Source organism: Phyllostomus discolor, chromosome 5 (assembly GCF_004126475.2).
Source record: "Phyllostomus discolor isolate MPI-MPIP mPhyDis1 chromosome 5, mPhyDis1.pri.v3, whole genome shotgun sequence".
Classification (NCBI taxonomy): Eukaryota; Metazoa; Chordata; class Mammalia; order Chiroptera; family Phyllostomidae; genus Phyllostomus; species Phyllostomus discolor.
The window spans coordinates 109,680,569-109,702,245 of NC_040907.2; the positions used below are offsets into that span (position 1 = coordinate 109,680,569).

The 21,677-nt window shown below is 43.6% G+C and overlaps 1 protein-coding gene across 1 annotated transcript; it reads left to right on the forward strand.

The window, feature by feature from the left end:
- Positions 1–3,160: 3,160 nt before the first annotated feature.
- GDF2 (growth differentiation factor 2) lies at positions 3,161–10,559 on the forward strand. Its single transcript, XM_028513757.2, has 2 exons — positions 3,161–4,850; positions 8,172–10,559. The coding sequence occupies exons 1-2, from the start codon at positions 4,505–4,507 to the stop codon at positions 9,116–9,118; spliced, it is 1,293 nt and encodes a 430-aa protein (XP_028369558.1). The 5' UTR covers positions 3,161–4,504; the 3' UTR covers positions 9,119–10,559.
- Positions 10,560–21,677: the final 11,118 nt, after the last annotated feature.

A 21,677-nucleotide genomic window follows, 5' to 3' on the forward strand; every position in this document is an offset into this window, starting at 1 on the left:
CATTTTTCTTAAGCCTGTTAGGATTCTTCTTTGCAACCTGCAACAAAAAGGGTTCTATATGGCACACTTTAATAGTTTTTAACTATGGCAAAATATACATAACATAAAATTCACCATTTTTAAGTGTACAGTTCTTTACACTTAAGATTCAGATTGCTGTGCAATCATCACCATCATCTATTTCCAAAACTCTTTTTTCACCTTGCAAAACCAGATTAATCAATCTGTGCCTATTAATCAATAACTCCCCATTCCTCCTTCCCATAAGCCCCTCTCAACCACTATTGTGTGATTTTGACTATTCAAGTTACCTCATATAAGTGGAATCATACAATATTTGTCCTTTTGTGACTGGCTTATTTCATTTTGCATGTTTTCAAGGTTGATCTATGTTGTGGAACATGTCAGAATTCCTTTTTTAAAATGCTGAATTATATTCCATTGTGTGCTTCTATTCAATTTTCTTATCCATTCATTGATCAGTGGACACTAAGGTTGTTTCTACCCTTTTGGCTATTGTAAATAGTGCTGCTATGAATGTGGGTATGCAAATACTTCTTCAAAATCCTGCTTTCTATTATTTTGGGGATGTACAGAGAAATGGAATTACTCAGTCATATAATACACAGTTTGGGGAAAGAGAAGGGAGATGAATGATATTTTATGGCTCAAATAAGGCAGCTCCTCCATGAGGCCCCAGCAATAGAAGGCTGCTGGCAGAAGAGGGATTGGCCCTTTGTATAAGGACCCCCACTTTTTCTGGGAAACACAGAACAAGTACCAAACCTTGTTCCTTAAAAGCCAGAGTTAAGGGGATCTGTCCGGATGAACCAATGCACATCTATACAGAAAGGTATCAAGGTCTCTGAAATCACACTACCTTGAGAAAAGTGAACTGGTAACCCAAGTTCCCCATATGAACCTAGAGTTTTATGATGAGAAGGTAGAATGGGATCAGGGTGTGACCACAGCTGGACTCTTCTCTCCACCCAGCCACCTGCTATAAGGACGTGCCTTCTGGAGAATGGTAAGAAAGTTGTTACCTTGGTGCACAAAGTAGGATACTCACAGAGTCCTGGGAAGAAGGCTGGACTGGCCAGGTCATCCCAGTAGCTTGTCATGAGCATTTGTTCATGATGTAGTCTTTCTTATAAGTCAGTCAGGTGACTGCACGGCTAGCTGCCTCTTGAGCAGCCTGGCACCAAAGAATAGATAATAGTCACACACAGTAACTATGCTATTCACTCAGTTTTTATTGAGTGCAGGTTCACTCAAAGTAGAACATCAACATACATTAATATCCTATTCACACTCCTAATAATCTACGAGAAATATAACACACACATACACACACACAGAGAGAGAACAATCAATGTGAGATAATGAACTTGAATCCCCGAGCCTCAGTCTGCAGGTTTGGGAGATAGCATGGTGGGCAAGGGAGTTGTCAGTATCTTGCAAAGAATGATGTCTGGATCCAGGTAGGCAGTGGGCAGATGAAGTCCTCAGTCCAGCCATCTTGGTTGACACAAGTGACTCCATTCTGTTTTATACACTTTATGCTATCTTGACCAGCCCAGTGCCATTTTATTGGTCCTTCTCTCCACACAGCTGTGCACAAACAGCTGTGAGATGTGTTCAGCCCATGCCCAATAGCAAAGCCAAGGGTCATGGGGAAGCAATAGCAGGTAGGACCTGCTCCCCTCTTCCAGCATTAAGAAGCTGGACTGGTATCATCTCACCTCTATCTCCTTTGGACTAAATAAACCTATAGTGCACTTGGACAATTCAGAAAACAGACACCCTTAAAGGCGAAAAACTTGACTTTCCCATAATAAGGATCAGAAAGCCTCACACAATTATTTAAAACAACATGAGATATAGACATACTGATACTCTGAGTTTGTGGGGCAGATAATTCTAGGAATTCACAATCCTGTTGCATTGCACAGTGCTGGGGGCACCATCCACATCACAGTCTCTGTGACTGGTGACTCTGAGCTTTATTGATGTGTAGCCTCTGCAGCTGTATGTGGTGACTCTACATGTAAACAAATCCACCATCCCTTATCTAAGATCCTCAAACCTGAACTACCAGAAAACCTAAACTTTTAATTCTTTTCATGTCCAAACTTGACTTGAATGGATATGTGATTTATTTGTTTCACTGCAGAAATATTAATGTGTTTGATTATAGGGCACTATCCCCAATGCCATTGGAGCTATTACAGTATATATGCCATACCAAATTCCTCAGATCTTAAGTTTTCTGAATCAGAAAACACTCTTGGCCACAAGGGTTTTAAATAGGAGACCATGGAGCTGTATGTATCTCAAAACGTTAACTGTGGGCATCACTAGACGGGATTGTAGTTTATTTTTATTCCCTTCTTTAAAATGTTTAGCATTTTTCCAGTTATTGCACTATATACTACTGTTATAATCAAAAGAGAAAATCTGTCATGTTCTAAAGAAAACATCAGGCAGTAGCCCCTTGAGCTTCCCTGAGCACATTCGGGGCACCGCACGTATCCCTTGGCTCCTCCTCCAATGTAACAGATTTCTGAGCTGCCACCAGGGCCTGGGGCTTGGCAGCAGGGTCCTGCCTCCAGCTTCTCCCAGCCCACTTCACTTCCCTGGCTTTGCACTCCTCCATCAGTGGACAAGTTGTGCCTTGAGCTGACTCAATGCCCAGGATGCTTCTTACCCCTTTTCTAACCTGTACGTCTGAAGCTATATCCTTTCCATCCATAATCCCCTGGCAGTGTCCACAAAGGATAGGGATAGTAAATTCTTTTCAGGCCTGGCCACTCAGGGGCTCCTGGTTTCCCCTGCCCCCATGAGGGATGGGAGAAAAGCTTCGTGTGCCCTGGGTTCTCTGACCCTAGGCTATCATGGCCACTGCTACATCTCCCAGGACCTGCTCAGCACACTGCCATTCTCCCCAGGAGCACACCAGCTTGGAAAAACTTCACTTTCTTTTTTTTTAAGATTTTCTTTATTTTTGGAGAGAGAGAGAGAAACATCAATGTGCAGTTGCTGGGGGTCATGGGCTGCAACCCAGGCATGTACCCTGACTGGGAATCAAACCTGCAATACTTTGGTTCGCAGCCCGCGCTCAATTCACTGAGCTACGCCAGCCAGGGTGAAAAATTTCACTTTCAAATCTTCCTCAGAGTAGAACCCCAGAGTATTTTAACTATGCTCATTCTTTGCCTTGTTTAAACCCACGCATGATAAAATGGACAGAGCTTAAGTGTGGGCATGAGGCTTTAAAAATAACAGACACCCTGGCGTCTCACCAAAGCTGTTGAGCTGTGGCTTGTTAGCTTTCTCAGGCCAGGGGCACAAACTCAGAGATCCACTCTGAGTGGACCTCTTCCACTTGTTTTCTCTTGTCTCCCCAGAGTGGTTCTCCTGACTGAGGAATGTGGTCCAGGCAGCCACCCCTCCAACAGGAGCAAAGACCCCCTATAAGACCAGTGACGGAGCTCTTCTTGGGTCCCTGGTGGCAAGCTCAGTGCATATGTGGTGTCCCTAAAGAGCAGGCTGGGAAGCACAGGGTTTCCTCCTCAAATCCCACTGTAGTCAGATGTGGGACGAAGAAGTGACTAGCAGAAAGCAGCCACACCACTGACCAGGGTTTGCAGTGACTTGCTTGACACTCAGCACAGTGACTGTCATAACATTTAGCACTCACTCATCTAAATCCTTACAACTCTCTTCTGAACTGGAAGCTAAAAACTGTGAAGTCGCTTGCTCCATGTCCCACCTGTGAGGAATAAATGAGGGAACTGGGATTTGAACCCTCATCTCATCTGACTCCAAAGTCTTCATCACATCACTGAATTATGTGTGCCCCATTCATGTGTGATCTCTAGTGTTCAGGAACTGGCTTGACAGATGAGAAGCCCAGGCATGGAGTGCTTGAGCCACACATGAAGATTCTGAGTCCACAGGACTCCTGGTACAGTCTGCACACCACCACCCACTCCAGCCTGAAATCAGCAGGGACTTTTGGGAGTTCTGTGTTGCTTCTATATTTGGAAGACTTTTTGGTCTTGTTTGTTTCCTGGATTCTTTGTTTCTGTGGCCTGAAGATGGAGTATATGTCACTCTGTCTTGAGATTCTTTTGAACAGAGCTAGGAAGGAAATGAGAAAAGATACTAATTAAGGGGTGATAACCCCACAGAGAAATTTGGGTTCTTTGCAGCAGGCCGTGCTCTTTCCATAAGCCCTGTGTGTTTGTCAGATGTTTATAGAATCTTCATTAATGGAGAGTTCCCTTAGATAAGAAGTTGGAGCACAGCATTGAGGGCCAGATAAGAACAAGTGGAGGACACTCTGTGACGATGGGTTGGAGCCTGGGAACTGGCCAGGGTGCTTGATGAAGAGTGGTCAGCAGTACAATGCAGGCCTGCTCCTCCTGGGATCTTCCCCATACCCGCTAACACAAGGTGGCCGCTGGCAGTCTCCTGTGCAGGGGGTCCGTGCTGTCCCAAGATGTGCCATGGGGCCCTGTTGGTGGCCCTGCCTGTGCTGTCCCTGCTGGTCTGCTCTGGGCAGGGGAAGCCTCTGGAGAGCCGGGTCCCGACATTGACCAGGGCGGATGCTCACCGACTGCTAAGGGGTTTTGGAGGTGAGCAGGTGGGAGGCACCTTCGACCTGAGGATGTTTCTGGAGAACATGAAAGTGGATTTCCTGCGCAGCCTCAACTTGAGTGGGGTCCCTTCCCAGGACAAAACCCAAGCAGAGTTGCCGCAGTACATGATCGACCTGTACAACAGATACACTACTGACAAGTCATCCATCCCTGCATCGAACATCGTGCGCAGCTTCAGCGTGGAAGGTAGAGTCAGCTCCACCAGGGTGCCTGAGGGTTGGGAGGTTGGGGGTGGGGAGTGTGGGACTCCATGGTCCAGAGCTGCACTGCCCACTATGGTAGCCACCGGCCACATGAGGCTCTTCAATTTTCAATTTAAATTACTTACAATGAAATATAATTAGTAATTAGTTCTTTAGTTTCACTAACTTCAATTTGCCTGACAGTAATGTGTGGCTAATGGCTACTCTATAACCAGATAATAGAGCATTTCCATCATTTCAGAGGGTTCTGTTGGACAGCTATGTTCCAGAAGACTCTCCTTCCCCAGGCCCAGTGCCACATTTACTTCAGTGGGAGCTGTGGAAATGCCAGCTCCCTCTACTCCATCTCTCCCCTTTCTCCCTCTTTCCTTACTGTCTCCTTCCTACTTCAAGATAGCCAGCTGATTTAGCCTCTAACCACTGGTATATTTTTAAACTTTGAGAGAATGTTTCTCTCATGAAAAGGTGTCAAAAATTCAGATAAATTACTCTGAGAAATAAACGTTGGAGGAATACTTAATTATTTTCTAAATACAAGATAATTTCCCTGATTTAGGAGGATTAGAAAATTGCAAACGCTGATTTAGGGCTTATTATGTTCACTAGTTCACACAGTGTAAGTAAAATGATTAAATAAGCAGGGAAACACTGCTCGCAGATGCTGAGAGAATGTTCCCAGGTACCTAGTAATTAATTAGTTAAGCTTCTAGATTCTGCCCTGGGCCCAGTGGCTATCTGCATAGCTCAGGCATTTCCTGCTGCTGCAGCCTCCCTCCACATAGTCAGTGAGTGGCACAGAGATGGAGCCCCTGAACTCCTAAGAGGCCTTGCTCAGTGCCATAGGGGACCAGACCCACAGAGTGTAGGCCCTCTGTAATGGGCGCCATGGGTGCAGTGCATGTCCAGTGGTGTCAGATTTTCTGGCTCCTCAAAAGAAGAACAAGTCTAGATTTTATGTGAACTTGCCTGATTTTTAAAACACTGGCTTTATTATTTTCTTAAAATACAATCTGTCAGCATCTCACCAGGCCCATGGGGCATGTCTGTAATCTCTGCTTTAGGGCTTCTTTGGATGGACTTCATTATCAAACCCCACAGTCTGGGAGTCCAGCGTTTAAAGTGATCTCAATGACACTTCTTCCCCCATGCTTCAACATTGTCCATGGCCTAGATCCCAGCTCTGCATATGGCTAGGCCAGGGATGCTTCCCTTCACAGACTTCACAGACAGTTTGAATGTAGTTCCAGGAGGAAGGGTGTGTGCTTTCAAGATGTCTGACTGCAGTCCCATAGCCATTATCAAGGCATGCCATGATAAGAGCACAATAGGTGATTAATGCAAAATAGACCTCTCATTACTTAGATATGCCAGGGCATCTTAGCACCTTCAGCAGGCACCAGAATAGCTGTGAGAGGACCACAGAAAACTGTGTGAAAGGCTTTGGGGGCAGGGCATGCACTGGTCGGGAGGAGGGTCTGGAGAGGACACAGAAATATTGATTAAGCATCTAGTATGAACCAGCAACAATGTTGTGTAAGTTATATGCACCATCTTGTTAAGTCTCATACCAATCCCGAAAGGCAAGAAAAATGAATCTCATTCTATAGATGAGGAAACTAAGGCACAGAGAGACTTAGGACTTCTCCAAAGCCTTAAGCCTAGGAAGGGGCATAGTCAGGATTGGCACTTTGGTCTGTCAGACACCAAATCCTGCTGGTTTTCATGACAGCACACAGATTCTCTTCAGCTGGTACATAATAAGTGCTCACAAAGTAAGTGCTCACAAAATGCAATTTTTCTTCTCTCTTTGTGACTGAGCCATGGTATAATATGAGGGGAGACCCAGAAAAACCTGGAATTATCTTCTGGAAGGTGGGCTTCCCCCGCTAAATGGATGTTCTAGGAACCTATCTATATCAGTGTACCATTTGGCATTGTTGTGAGAGGCTATGTTCAGTTTCAGTGAATTGTTTTAAAGTCTGTTTCAATGAGTTTGCCTATTTCATGATGGGTGATTTATGAGCACACCGGCCTATACTGTGCTGAGTGTTCAGCAGTTTTTGACCAAAACAGCATGACCCCCATTCCACATCCTCCCTGTTCACCCGATCTGACCCCAAGCGACTTTTTTTCCCCCTGGATAAAAAAAGTCCTTAAAAGGAAATGTTTTGCCAGTGTGGAAGAGGTGAAACAAAAAACAGCAGAAGCGCTGAAAGACATCAAAATGGATGAGTTCAAACACTGTTTTGAGCAATGGAAAAAAGTCTTGATAGATGTACTACATCAAATGGAGAGTACTTTGAAGGTGACTCAAGTTTGAACATGTAAGAATACACATTTTCCTATGAATAAATTCCAGGTGTTTAGGTCTCCCCTCGTATAGACATGCTAATGGTCATGTGTCAGGCAAGAGAAGTGGGAAGCTGAGACAACGAGTAGCTAAAATACATGTCCCATTTTTGCCTGACATGATAAAATAGTTGAGGCTAATATTTTTTCCTTAAGCATTTAAAAAATCATTCACTTTCACTTTGCTCTGAAGTTACAATTACAAATGATTTTCACACCATTTAGATGCTGATATTTTTTATATTGTCTTAATGTTAGAATTTCACCTTCCCTCCCAGGATCTCTCCTTTAAAATCACACTCAAGATCAGCACTCAGAAGAGGACAGTTTTATTTTTTTTAAGTGAGCAAATTCACAGACTATTTTTATTCTGGAAGGTTTTTTTAAAATTATTTATTTATTTATTTTTAGGAAGAGGGAGAGAAGCATCAATGTGCAAGAGAAGTGTCAATCAATTGCCTCTCACATGCTCCCAACCAGGGACTAGGCATGTGCTCAGACTGGGATTGAACCAGTGACCTTTTGGTTTGCAGGACAACTCCCAAACCACTGAGCCATACCAGTCAGGGCTGTACTTTGGAAGTTAAGTACCCTAAGCCCATTCTTTACATCTGTAAAAATGAAATTATAACTAGATCCTCCCAGGGTCAGTGTGAAGAGTCAAGTGAAATATAGAATGCAAAGTCCATAGTGCAATGCTGGGCATGAGGTAAGTGCTCAATAAATACCTGGACCTGTTCACTCCAGTGCAAGGCATCTCCTGCATCTGTTTTTCTTTGGAATATCTTAAACATACCTTTCAAAAAACTTCTACATTAAGGGCTTAAGCGAAACCAAATAGAGATCTAACAATGTCATCCCAGATACCCTCTCATCCAAGCCATGAGTTTCAGCTTTGTTATCATGAAACCAGACCTTCCCAGCAGATGCCCATCCCTGTGTATTTGCATTTCAGATGCTGTCTCTATGTCTGCCACAGAAGAATTCCCCTTCCAGAAACACATCTTGCTTTTCAACATCTCCATTCCCAGACATGAGCAAATTACCAGGGCAGAGCTCCGACTCTACATCTCCTGCCAAAGTCACAAGGACTCTTCTCATGAGCTGAAAGGAAACATGGTCATTTATGATGTTCTGGATGAAGCAGACACATGGGATGCTTCTGTAGGAACTAAGACCTTCCTAGTGTCCCAGGACATTTGGGATGAAGGCTGGGAGAAGTTTGAGGTCTCCAGTGCTGTAAAGCGGTGGGTCAGGGCAGATTCCACCAAGAGCAAAAATAAACTGGAAGTGACTGTGGTGAGTCACAGAAAAGGCTGTGACAAGCTGGACATCAGTGTTCTCCCAGGCTCCAAAAACCTTCCTTTCTTTGTTGTCTTCTCCAATGACCGCAGCAATGGGACCAGAGAGACCAGGCTGGAGCTCAAGGAGATGATCAGCCATGAGCAGGAGAGCATGCTGAAGAAATTGTCCAACAATGGCCCAGCAGAGGCAGGTAAGAACAAGGATGACGAGGAGGATATGGAAAGCCACATGACCATGGGGTCATCTTTAGCCAGACAGAAGAGGAGTGCTGGGACCAACAACCATTGTCAGAAAACATCCCTGCGGGTGAACTTCGAGGACATTGGCTGGGACACCTGGATCATTGCACCCAAGGAGTATGATGCCTATGAGTGCAAAGGTGGCTGCTTCTTCCCCCTGGCTGATGATGTGACCCCGACAAAACATGCCATTGTACAGACACTGGTGCATCTCAAGTTCCCCATGAAGGTGGGCAAGGCCTGCTGTGTGCCCACCAAACTCAGCCCTATCTCCATCCTCTATAAGGATGACATGGGGGTCCCCACCCTCAAGTACCACTATGAAGGGATGAGCGTGGCAGAGTGTGGGTGCAGGTAGTGCCACCTGTGTGTGGAGGGGTGGCCAGATTGGGGAAGTCATATTGAGATGTCCTGCATACCCCTGGGCATGACAGGGACTAAATCCATCTGTATGCCAACCTGGAGATGAAAAAAAAGCTGTCACATCTTCAAGGTAAATGCCTGCTTTCCCTTTCATGGCCCACCCCAAGCACATTTCTGGGCTTAACAGCAGGGGGAGATGGTGGCAAGGGGAGGTAAGGATCTGGAGAGGAGGGAAACCTGAAAGGGTTATTGGAGTGGAAAGGGAGATGATGAAAGTGGGACAAGAGAAAAGATAATCCAGAATCAGCAGAACACTGATCAGAGGTGAGCCAGAGGAGTATAGACAGGTCATGTGTAGACATTTATAGAAATTAAAGGAATTGAAGGGGATGGGGCTTATTCCAATAAGCTCGGGAAGTGTGGAGAAAAGAAATGGTCTATGTGCTCCACACCAATCATTTGACATATTCCTGCAACCCAGTGAGATGGCCATTAAGACCCCTAACTTATATATGCAGAACCCAAAACTCAGGTCAAGTAGCACCAGTCAATCACCTAATTCCATCTCATAGGTTTCCATAGGTCTGTCTGTCTCCATAGCCCAAGACCTTTCCAAGTGCCTCATTGCAGTTTAGCGGGTCACCTTGTAGCTAAAGATCAATTAGATGTTGGGAGGTTGGGAGTGTAGGGCACTGGAATGAGACCGGCCAGTACTTACCAATATGACTGGGCTGCCTGTTACAACCAGGGCATATTCCAACTGCTCAGTGACTGTGCTAATTCCTTGGCCAAATTCTTTCTACGATCACCCTAGAGTCACTGGAAAACTACCCCCCAAACCAACTGCAGGATGGAGAGATTGCAGGACCACAGTCTGGCATGCACTATGCTGGAGCTACTTTGACCCTCTGGCACAGTGCTAATATGGGCAACAGTCCAGACAGAGCCACTGGCTGCCTGTGGACTCAAACTATGTGATGGTTTGGGAGGGGCAGACACAGCTTATTCTGAGGGCTGGGGTGGCCTATGACCTGCATCTCTGCAGTTATTTACTCAGCATAACCAGCTTACCAGAATAACACACTATGGGTTTTCATACATAGGGACTCCTCAGGAGACAGGGGTCTGAGCAGCACTCAGGTCCTTATTGGCCATCGCCAGCTCTGCCTGCACCTCTGGCTTTCTTGAGTAGTGTTCATCTAGGCCCTGTCCTGGGCTTGGGTCCTGGTCAGCCCTCACTGAACCCAAGAGAGGACAAAATTTCTGTTTCCTCTGAATTTCATCCTTCCCTCTGACTCTTGAGGCACACATGGAATGGGATGGAATGAGGAAGAGTCTTGAGGTGGTGAGGATTCCACTCCATGGCCCTTCTGACCACAGGCCAGAGCAGAGCCTATAGAAGGCCTATTCCCACTGGTGGAAGTTCCCAGTATATTCAATTTAAAAAAAAAGGATTTGTGTTAAATGTTTACATAGACACAATGGACACCTTTAACATAAAAATGACATAAAACAGTTTAATTACTGGAGTTATAGAAAATACTAATTCCTGGTGGACAAAGTTGCTCAATCATAAAGATGGGTGATGGATATCTTTTAAGTTCTGATGGTGTATTTCTATGGCTGCATCAAAATTTTACTTGGAAATAAAATCAAATGTCTAATCTGTGGCCTTTTGTGCATGTGAGACTTGGGCCTGATGGTTCAAGCCCCATGCCCTGCCCACCCCTCCCTATAGGCCTTTCTTTCCATGGGTGGGTGAGGGGGAGGGAATGGAGATGAGCTTCCACAGGGCAGCCGACATGATGGGAGTGAGTGAACATGTCTGTATAAGGCCATGGGTGTGAGTTTGCAGGTGCGGGTATAAATGTTAATGTAGATATTTACAAGTGAACATGGAGAGTTAGTCACTGTGCCATCCCTGGCCTCCCCACATGTAAGGGGAGAGACCCTAGCTCTTGGTGAAAGACATACCAGGTCCTATCCTGGGGCCCACACAATTCTAGCATCTGTCCTTGCTATGCCCCTGCTCAGCTGCCCAGCTCCATCTAAATTCCCTCAAGGATATTATTCCCTGCTCTCAACCTTCAAGTGACTACCTGAGCTACCCCACTCCTAGCTTCACAGCCCAAGTCTACTTTCTGGGACCCAGCTGTAGTGTCAACCTCTCTGTTCCTTTCCTGATACCCTAGTTCCGATCTTTCCTGCTCCTGGGAACACTACAGTGCCTGTCTCTCACAGTTGTCACTGACCTGTGACAGGGACCTGATAGCCTCTTGTCTTGAGTCTCTTGTGGCAGTAAGTCCCCTGGGCACAAGACCAGAGAGCCTCTGGTCTCTGCTACTCTGGGAGGGCTCAAACAGCCTGTGGCTCAGAACAAACTGATGTGGACAAATGTGCTTGGAAGGAACATGCTAAGAGTGTCTCAACAGTGTGCTCTGGCTCTCAATTCACTGCCCTATTCTTCCACCCACTTCCTCCACACTGGTTCACCCTAATGAGATATCAGAAGCAACAGTGCCACTCTCTGGACACTGTTATGCAGCCAATTGACCCTCTGCCTAATGACCCCATTTTCACTGCTGCATTTGTAATTTTTCCTAAAGCGTGTTCATTTTTGTCATATTGGGGCAGTAATATTATCACTATCTATCACTATCACATGTGTAAAGCTGAAGTGCAGCAAAGCGACTAGTTGACAAGATTTATGGCTGTCCTATGCCTCTCATGTGACCTACTCGACCTACTCTTTGAGTCAGAAGCAAGGGGAGAGAGAGGCTCAGGGATGGAGAGCAGAAGCAACAGGCAGACACAGAAAGACAATGAGATGGGAGTGGAGTGGAGAGACTGCACGAACAGAGGAAGGCTGAGGGCACCCTGAGCATGAGGCTGGGTCTGGAACTTATCAAGTGAGTGGCTCAAACAGCAACCACATGGTAATAGACATTTATATCCCAACTTTCACAAATGAGGAGGAGATGGATGCCTCACATTTTGCTTAGAGCCACTAGCCAGGGTCTGCTGGAGCCCAGTTGTGACAACAACCCCACATTCTCTCTGCTACACTAGCTTCTGTCCTGAAAACTTCTTCAAGGTCAAAGCCACAGCCACAATTGCAGGATGAATCAGAGCTACAGCGTGAATTAGATGAACCAGACAGAGCTTATGCCCTCCTGGAAGGTGCTGTGTCCCTTGGTCTCTGTCTCTCCTGTCCTATTTGTATGGGGTCCTCAGCTCAGCCAGACACACATATGGCACTGTTCACTGGAGGAGGAGAAGAACACTCCCTCTCACCTTCAGTTAACAAACACAGTCACTAAGTATTGTGGCTGGCACCTCTTCCAGAATTCTGCCAAAATTGAGAAAAAGAAATTCCTGAGTCAATTCTTGCTGTAGACTTCAGGTCGCTAAGCCCAACCTAGCAGTAGCCATATGAGCTGGGCTTATAAGGTGACAGTGGGAGGTCACATCCCTCTGAAACCCTTTTTCCCCCATATACTAGTGTTTTGTTCCAGGACCAGCTCATCTGACCAGCTCCCTCTGTCCTAAATAGCAGTTTCTTTCCAGAATGTCCCTTAGAATTCTGCTACACCTGACAGTGGGGCCTCTACATTTGGGCTCATCTCAGAGGCTCTAGAAAGCTCCTCTACCATCACCTCAGGTGGTCCGTACAGCAGGAGGAGGAGGAAGCAGAGGCCCAGTGTGTTAGACATGCTGGCACAAGGCATGTACTGGGGGATCCAGGGCAAGCCCACATCTGTGGGGACTCCCTCTGTCTGGATAGCTCCTGAAGCAGACCCAGGCCTTTGGCTTTGATGGCACTAAGTAACACGAGGAGAGCCAGCAGGGCTGGCTAGCCTCTTATGTGCTCTGAGGGCTCTGCAATGCTCACAGCTATAGGTATGTGACCTGGACAACTGCTCAGGACTACTTGGTTCTACTACTGCCATCCTAAAACTTACAACAGTTTTGAACAAGGATCCTGCATTTTTATTCTGTACTTGCTCCCAGAAATGATGTAACTGATCTTGAATGCATGTGAGTGGTCAGCATCTTGGTTTTCCAAGTCCCAGGGACAGTCTGGAGGCCACTTCCAACCTCCACATTGACTTGATCCTGATGAGACAGGGAGCCCCAGTGTTTGAGCAAGAGGACCACCATGCCACTCCCCTGTGCATGTTATGGAAGCCCAGAGGCTTCTCTGATTTATAACCAAAGGTAGCAACCCCATTCAGCCCTCAAAGGCCGACCTGTTCCATTCACATGGCAACTTCTTAGGGGCAGGGGAAACCAGGTTCCTGGGAAATTCCAGGAGCAGTCTGATGTGAGGGGGTCTTGCTTCCCAGATTCACCTCAATAAGGAGCCTGGGGACTATAGACAGGCAGGGAGTATTACACACAGGGGTTCTCACAGTTAATTAGGTTGAAGAAATTTTTTGGAACTTCTTCCCTGTTCGAATCAAAGCATCTTCCCCAAGCAGAACTCTCACACTGTTGTCTTCAGTTTCCCTGAACCCTTCTCACACAGGCGAATGCTCTTCACAGAGGAAGGCTATTTTATTAGTGGATGAGTCTGCTGATAGGGAAGATGTCTCTGAGTTGGGGCCAAAGTCTGCTTCTCTGTATCTCCCTCCTGTGAGGTTTCTTCTGACTGATTGTTCCCTTCCCTGATATACGAGCTGTTTCCACAGAGGGCTGCAGGGCCTCTGCTGAGGCAGAAATGGCCAGCATGGGTCTATGGAGGTTTGGGGGCCTTCTTCAGTCTAGATCCATGTGAACAAAATTAGGCCAACAAAATATTTCGCAAAAGCCAAATGCAATTTGTGGGGTTTTCAAATATTTCCCCCTTTCTAAAGAAAGGATAAGGAGCATAGGTAACAGGTCTATAAAAATAATGTTTACCTTTGGAAAAATAAAATACTGACAACTCTGAATTGATTTTCAGAATGATTTTTGATCGATTATGAAATCCCATATCCCTGGATCCTCCTAGGTTTGGTTCCCATGCATATACCTGGAAGCCCTACAGCCAGGTGTGCCTTTCAATGCCAACATATCTGTGAAAGGATCCAGCTCAACCTCTACCCAGAACTTGTCAACCTCTGGGCCAAGCTGCAGCCCTGGTCTCCAGGGGCCAGCCAGATTTCCACTGTGCTCTCTCCTGGCCTTCTTCTTCCATGCTGTGAGAACCCTTGCCTTTGTACTTCTGCTCCCAGCACCTGCCCACCGTAGACACACATATGATGCCTACTTGCTCATTCTTCTGACTTCGACTGTGGCCCTCACTCTCAAATATGGTTTGGGACATATCCTATGTGTCCTTACATGGCCAGGCTTGCCCTGCCTCCTACCCAGCCCATGGGACTGATACCAGCCCTCCACCTGTCTACGTGACTCCCTGCCTGGGAGAGAAACAAACAGGGCCTATGTCCAAAACTCCAAGAAAATCAGCCAAATGCAGCAGGCAGGGCCAGGCTCCATAATGACAGGAACACAAGCTCAACAGGGCAGAAATGTAAGCCCAGAAACACTCAAGTGTCACCACCAGAAGGGGTTTGGGAAATGGTTCCTGGACCCCCAATCTGGGGTCTCTGAAGCTCAGGATTCAGGTACTGTGTAAGGCCTCAGTGAATGGGGCTATTAGTAACATTAAACAAAGGAATGCAGGTAAGAAGTGAAAGTTTCGCCCTGGCTGACGTAGCTCAGTGGATTAAGCGCGGGCTGCGAACCAAAGTGTCGCAGGTTCAATTCCCAGCCAGGATACATGCCTGGTTTGCAGGCCATAACCCCCAGCAACTGCACATTAATGTTTCTCTCTCTCACTCTATCTCCCTCCTTTCCCTCTCTAAAAATAAATAAATAAAATCTTTAAAAAAAAAAGAAGTGAAAGTTTCTATAACAGAGGCTCATAATGCTCATACTCTTTGATATAGGAATCGTGACTTTGAGTCATCATATTGTTTTCTTTTAATTTATTTTTTTATTTAAGTAGTTGATATGCAGTCTTATATTGAGTTTACAATATAATTTACATGAGTTTCGGGTGTGCAATATAGTGATTTTACAATTTTTAAATATATTTTATTGATTATGCTATTATAGTTGTCCCAATTTTTCCCCTTTGCCCCTCTCCACCCAATACCCCCCTTCTATCCAGCAATCTCCCCCTTAGTTCATGTCCATGGTCATGCATTTGGTTCTTTGCCTTCTCCATTTCCTATATTATTTTTTAAAATAATATATTTTATTAATTATATTTTATTAGCATAATATATTTATTAGCATAAAGTATATTTTATTGATTATGCTATTACAGTTGTCCCATTCCCTGCCTTTATTCCCCTCCACCCTGTACCCCACTCTCACCATCATTTCCCTGCCTTAGTTTCTGTCCATGGGCTATACATATAAGTTCTTTGGCTTCTCCATTTCCCATACTATTTTTAACCTCCCCCTATCTATTTTGTACCTAACATTTATGCCTTTTATTCCCTGCATCTTTTCCCCCAATCACCCCCATCCCCACTGATAACCCTCTATGTGATCTCTATTTCTGTGAATCCATTCCTGTTCTAGTTGTTTGCTTAGTTCATTCTTGTTTTTGTTTTTGTTTTAGGTTTGGTTGTTGATAGTTGTGAGTTTGTTGTCATTTTACTATTCATAGTTCTTTATCTTCTTTTTCTTAGTTAAGTTCCTTTAACATTTCATATACTAATGGCTTGGTGATTATGAATTTCTTTAACTTGACCTTATCTAGGAAACACTTTATCTGTCCTTCTGTTCCAAATGATAGCTTTGCTAGATAGAGTAATTTTGGATATGGGTCCTTGCCTTTCTTGACTTGGAATACTTCTTTCCAGCCCCTTCTTGTCTGTAAGGTTTCTTTTGAGGAATCAGCTGATAGTCTAATGGGAATTCCTTTGTAGGTAACTGTGTCCTTTTAAGATTCTCTCCTTACTCTTTAATCTTGGTTAACGTAATTATGATGTGCCTTGGTGTGTACTTCCTTGGGTCCAACTTGTTTGGGACTCTCTGAACTTCCTGGACTTCCTGGAAGTCTATTTTCTTTGCCAGATTGGGGAAGTTCTCCTTCATTATGTTTTCAAATAAGTTTTCAATTTCTTGCTCTTCCTCTTCTCCTCCTGGCAACCCTATGATTTGGATATTGGAACATTTAAAGTTGTCCCAGAGGTTTCTAAGCCTCTCCTCATTTTTTTAAATTCTTTTTTCTTCATTTTGTTCTGGTTGAATGTTTATTTCTTCCCTCTGGTCCAAATCATTGATTTGAGTCCTGGTTTCCTTCCTGTCACTGTTGGCCCCCTGTACATTAACCTTTATTTCAATTTTCATAGCTTTCACTTTTTCCACTATTTGTAACCATACTCAAGCTTTCTGTGAGCATCCTGATTGCCAGTGTTTTGAACTCTGAATCTGATAGGTTGGCTATCTCTTCTCTGCTTAGTGTATTTTTTCTGGAGCTTTGATCTGTTCTTTCATTTTGGGTCATATTTTTTTATCTCAGCAAACCTATTATGTAGTAAGGGGTGGAGACTTAGATATTCACCAGGGTGGAGCAACCCACGTGGATGCATCGTGACGCTGTATATGGGGGAAGGGTCCAAGAGGGAACAATGTTGCTTGTTCATCTCTCCACTGGCTTCCAGTCACTTCCTCCACTACCCACAAGCAAATTGGGACCTTGTGGTGCTGATTCCTGGGTGGGTGGGTTCATGTACATTCTAGGACCCTGTGAGTCTCTCAGTGAACTCTCCTGTGAGGCTGGGAGTTTCTCCTGCCAACTCAACCCCCACAGATTTTTTCAGTCATAGGTTTTGAGGCTTTATTTCCCCACACGGGAACCCTGGGGTGCACAGTCTGTCTCACTTCCCAGTTGTTTCTCCCAGTTTATCTGCATGCAAATGTGGAACCAGCCAGTCCTCCAGAGACTGCCTTGCCATGAGTCCTATCTGCCCCAGCTGCCCTTTTCTGCCCCTCCTACCAGTCTGGATGAATTTTTCTTCTTTAACTCCTTGGTTGTTGGACTTCCATACAGTTCAATTTTCTGGCAGTTCTGGTTTTTGTTGTTGTTGTTGTTTTAATGTGTTGTTTCCTTTGGTTGTGTAAGGAGGCAAAGTGTATCTACCTATGCCTCCACCCAGAAGTCTGATTGACATTTTTATACCTTACAATGTGATCATCCCACTAATTCCAATAATCATCTGTCATCATGTAAACTTATCACAATATTATTGATTCTATTCCCCTTCACCTTTTTATCCATCCTCCTACCCCCTGCCTTCTGGTAGCCATTCCTTTGGTTTATTTCTATGAATTTATTTTTGCTTTATTTGTTTTTGTTTGTTTTTTTTGTTATTAGATTTTACATATAAGTGAAATAATACATTATTTGTCTTTCTCTGCTTGACTCTTTTCACTTACCATAATACCCTCTAGATCTACCCATATTGTCTCAAATGGAAAGATTTCATTCTTTTTATTGCTGTGATGTATTTCATTTTGTATATGTATATCATATCTTCTTTTTTAAAAAATGTAGTTTTTTTATTTTTAGAGAGAGGAATGGAAGGAGAAAAAGGGGGAGAGAAACATTGATGCATGAGAGAAACATCTACCAGTTGCCTCTTGCACACCCCCAACCTGAGACCTGGCCTACAACCCAGGCATGTGCCCTGACTGGTAATTGAACTGGTGACCTTTAGGTTTGTGGGACAATGTCCAACCCACACCAGCCAGGGTTATAGCATATCTTCTTTGTACCTTCTTCTATTGATGGATACTTAGGTTGCTTCTATATCTTGGCTATTGTAAATAATGCTGCAATGAACATACGGGTGCATATATCTTTTTAAATTAGCCTTCTCATTTGCTTCAAGTAAATACTCAGAAGTAGAATTGCTGGGTCAATGCTATTGACCCAGTAGCCATGCTATTTTTATTTTTTGTGTGTGGAATGTACATACAGTTTCCATAGTGGCTGTACCAGTTTGCAGTCACACCAACAGTACACAAGTGTTCCCTTTTCTCCACATTCTTGCCAACATATTTTATTTGTCAATCAGTTAGCCATTCTAACTGGTATGAAGTGCTATCTCATTGTTGTTTTGATTTTCATTTCCCTGATGATTAGTGATGTTGAGCATCTTTTCATGTCTATTGGCCATTTGTATGTCCTCTTTGGAGAAATGTCTTTTCATGTTCTTTGCTCATTTTTCAATTATGTTTTGTTTTTGATATTGAGTTGTATGAGTTTCTTGAAAATAATCCCATTCACTATTGCATCAAAAAGAATAAAATACTTCAGAATAAACTTAACCAAGTAGGTGAAAGACTTCTACCCTGAAAACTATAAAACATTAAAAAAAAGAAATTGAAGAGGACACAAACAAATGGAAAGCTGTACTGTGCTCATGGTTAGTAAGGATTAATATTACCAATGTCATTCTCAGAACTAGAACAAATATTCCTAAAATTTATATGGAATCACAAAAGACCCTGAATAGCCAAAGCAATCTTGAAAAAGAAGAACAAAGTTGGAGGTATTATGCTATCTGATAGCAAACTGTGATACAAAGCTATAATAATCAAAACAGTTTAGTACTGGCACAAAAACAGACACATACATCAATTAAACAGAATAGAGAGCTTAGAAATAAACCCTCACTTGTGTGGTCAAGTAATCTATGACAAAGGAGGTAAACATATACACTGAAGTAATGATAATCTTTTCAGTAAGTGGTGTTAGGAAACCTGAACAGACACATGCAAAAAAAAAAAAAAAAGAAGAAGAAGAAAGAAAAGAAAAAGAAAAAAGAAAGAAAAGAAAAAGAAACGAAACCGCTCTCTTGTACCATATACAAAAATAAACTAAAAATGAGTTAGAGACTTAAATGAAAGACACTAAACCATAAGACTTGTAGAAGAAAACATAAGAAGTAAACCATTTGACATCAGTGTGACTAATATCTTTTTGGACACATCCCCTTCAGCAACAAAAACAAAAGAAAAATAAACAAATGGGACTACATCAAACTCAAAAACTTCAGCCCAGCTAATGAAACCATGAATCAAACAAAAGTCAACCTATTGAATAAGAGAATGCATTTGCAAATGATATACCCAACAAGGGGTTGGTATCCAAAATATGAGTTTCCATCTTTAAATCTATTAAGTACGGAGTAATCTTTGAACATTGCTTTGCATAGTGAAAAACAGGAAACTAACTTAATGAACTATAATTACTTCTTTTTTCTCTCTCTCTCCTGGGCCTGATTCATGGTTAGAATAGACAGCATCAGATTTTTCTCCATAAGTTGCTGGAGCAACAGCTGAGAAGCAATAGGAAGACAACTGCCTGTCTGCTGAGCTCTGAAAGAAAAATATGGCAGAGTGTTTAGTTTCAGGTCACCCCCAGGAAGCCAGACTTTGTTTAAACTTAAAATGACATAGGTTTGAATTCAAGCAGAGCCAGACAAGGAGTGATACCCCTCACCCACACCCACCCAGTGCCCACGGATGGATATGTGGGCACATGTGTACATGTGCACACCACACATACATGCTCACATATAATATACTACACCCATATGCACATCACAGTCGTATCCACACACACACACACACTCACATGCATGTGTGCCTTTAATCCAAAAATAAGCAAAATCACCATGAATTGCTGATGCATTTGGCAACTTTTGAAACTACAAAATGGTTTAGAAGAGGCACCCCTTCTTAGATGAACTGAGAGGGGCAGAAAGGGAGTAAAGATGGTGTGAGGATAGCTCAGTTTATAATCAGAACCAAAGTATGATATAAATGATATACAACCAACTGTTTTTGGTGCTCAGTCTTATTCATAATCATAGAAATGATAATGCAATTCCATCCTATCTATTTTCATTAGATATGCATAAATGAAACCATGTGCGACCATAACAAGTGGGTACTGGCAAGGGGGACAATGATCACTGTTATAGGTGGCTGGAGGGACTGCCAGAGGGTTTGGTCTCCCTGGGTTCCAACTCAGCAGCATCACTTAGAGCTGAAAGATTCAGAAATTTCATTCCTTCATATCCACTCTAGCAAGGCCACATGAGCAGAGAGGCACACTCATAGATAAGATTGCAACATTGCTTGTAATTATGAAAAACTGGCAATAGCCTTGTAGTGGGTGTGGAGCACACACCTAGTTCTCCCTTTAGGACTGTTTGTTGACAGCTCAGACTTGCCTCTCCTTAAAAATTGATCCCAGCTGCCTACAGGGATTAAGTTGCTCAAGTTATGCCACCTCCCCAGGGACAACCTCTGTTCAATGACTGGTTGCGTGGGGTATGAGGGCCTGATCCTTGGCTTCAATTTGGGGTAATTCTCAAGGGCTTTCCTGCTCCAGAGCTCCCTTGGAATTGTCTGAGGCCCTTGTCACTGCTCTATCACACTCAGCTTATCCCTCTGTCCAGTTCAATTTGTCCCCACCTCTCTGTCAGAGCAGTTTCTGGAGCACTGGCTGTGAGCTTCCAATCCCAGCTCAGTCTGTTCCCCTGGGACCTGTGATGCACCACATATCCATCAGTGGGTGAATAGCTGATGAAAGGGTATAGTACATGCATTTAGTAGAATAATGTGGAGGAAAGAAAAAGCTTACTGATTGATGTGCAGCAGTATATCTAAATATAAAAACTATAATGTTGAGTGAAAAAGCAAGTGGCAGAGAAAATGCACAGTGTTAGTTACATAAATAAAAAAAATACAAAGTCCAACCCTGGCTGGCATAGCTCAGTGGATTGAGCATGGGCTGGGAACCAAAGTGTCCCAGGTTCGATTCCCAGCCAGGGTACATTCCTGAGTTGCAGGCCAGAACCCCCAGCAACCGCACATTGATGCCTCTCTCTCTCTCTCTCTCTCTCTCTCTCTCTCTCTCTCTCTCTCTCTCTCTCTCCCCCCTTCCCTCTCTAAAAATAAAGAAATAAAATCTTTTAAAAAAATACAAAGTCCATATGAATCCTAGGGATATGCTCACATATAAGGAAGCATTTTATAAAAGTACTAGAAAGACACACAGCAAATATCAAGAAGATGAAGAATGTCAAAAAGGTCATTTTGTTTTATCTATAAAGTTCTGTTTTTCTTATTTCAATAACTTTTTAAAAAAGAATACATACATAGAAAAATAATGGAAATAAATAAATGTGTTGAGAAAGCTGGTTTGGGGTGCTTAAAATATAGGTGAATATTTTGTTTGGGATTTAAAGTAGTTTTAGTAATTTTCAAATTAAAAACAAGAAAAAAACAACTGTCTTGACTTGTAGCCTGTGAATGGGCAGAGTACTCAACTGTCAGCTTATGAGTTGGGGCATGGCTGGGTGTGGTTCTGTTTATTGGACTTTCAGAAACTTGATTTCTCCTCTGTTTAAGGTTTTTAGATTCTGGGACCTTCAGCTTTCCCACAGTGAATATTCCACATGGGATTGCTCAAGTTCTGAAGACTAGGCCTTAAAAAGACCTTCATTTCCTTAATATACATATCAGTTAGGGATGCT

Excerpts from the sequence above, each read along its gene's own strand:
- GDF2 (XM_028513757.2), top strand. The coding sequence starts at position 4,505 with ATGTGCCATGGGGCCCTGTTGGTGGCCCTGCCTGTGCTGTCCCTGCTG. Across the intron at positions 4,851-8,171 it reads GCGCAGCTTCAGCGTGGAAG|ATGCTGTCTCTATGTCTGCC; the intron begins GTAGAGTCAGCT and ends TTTGCATTTCAG.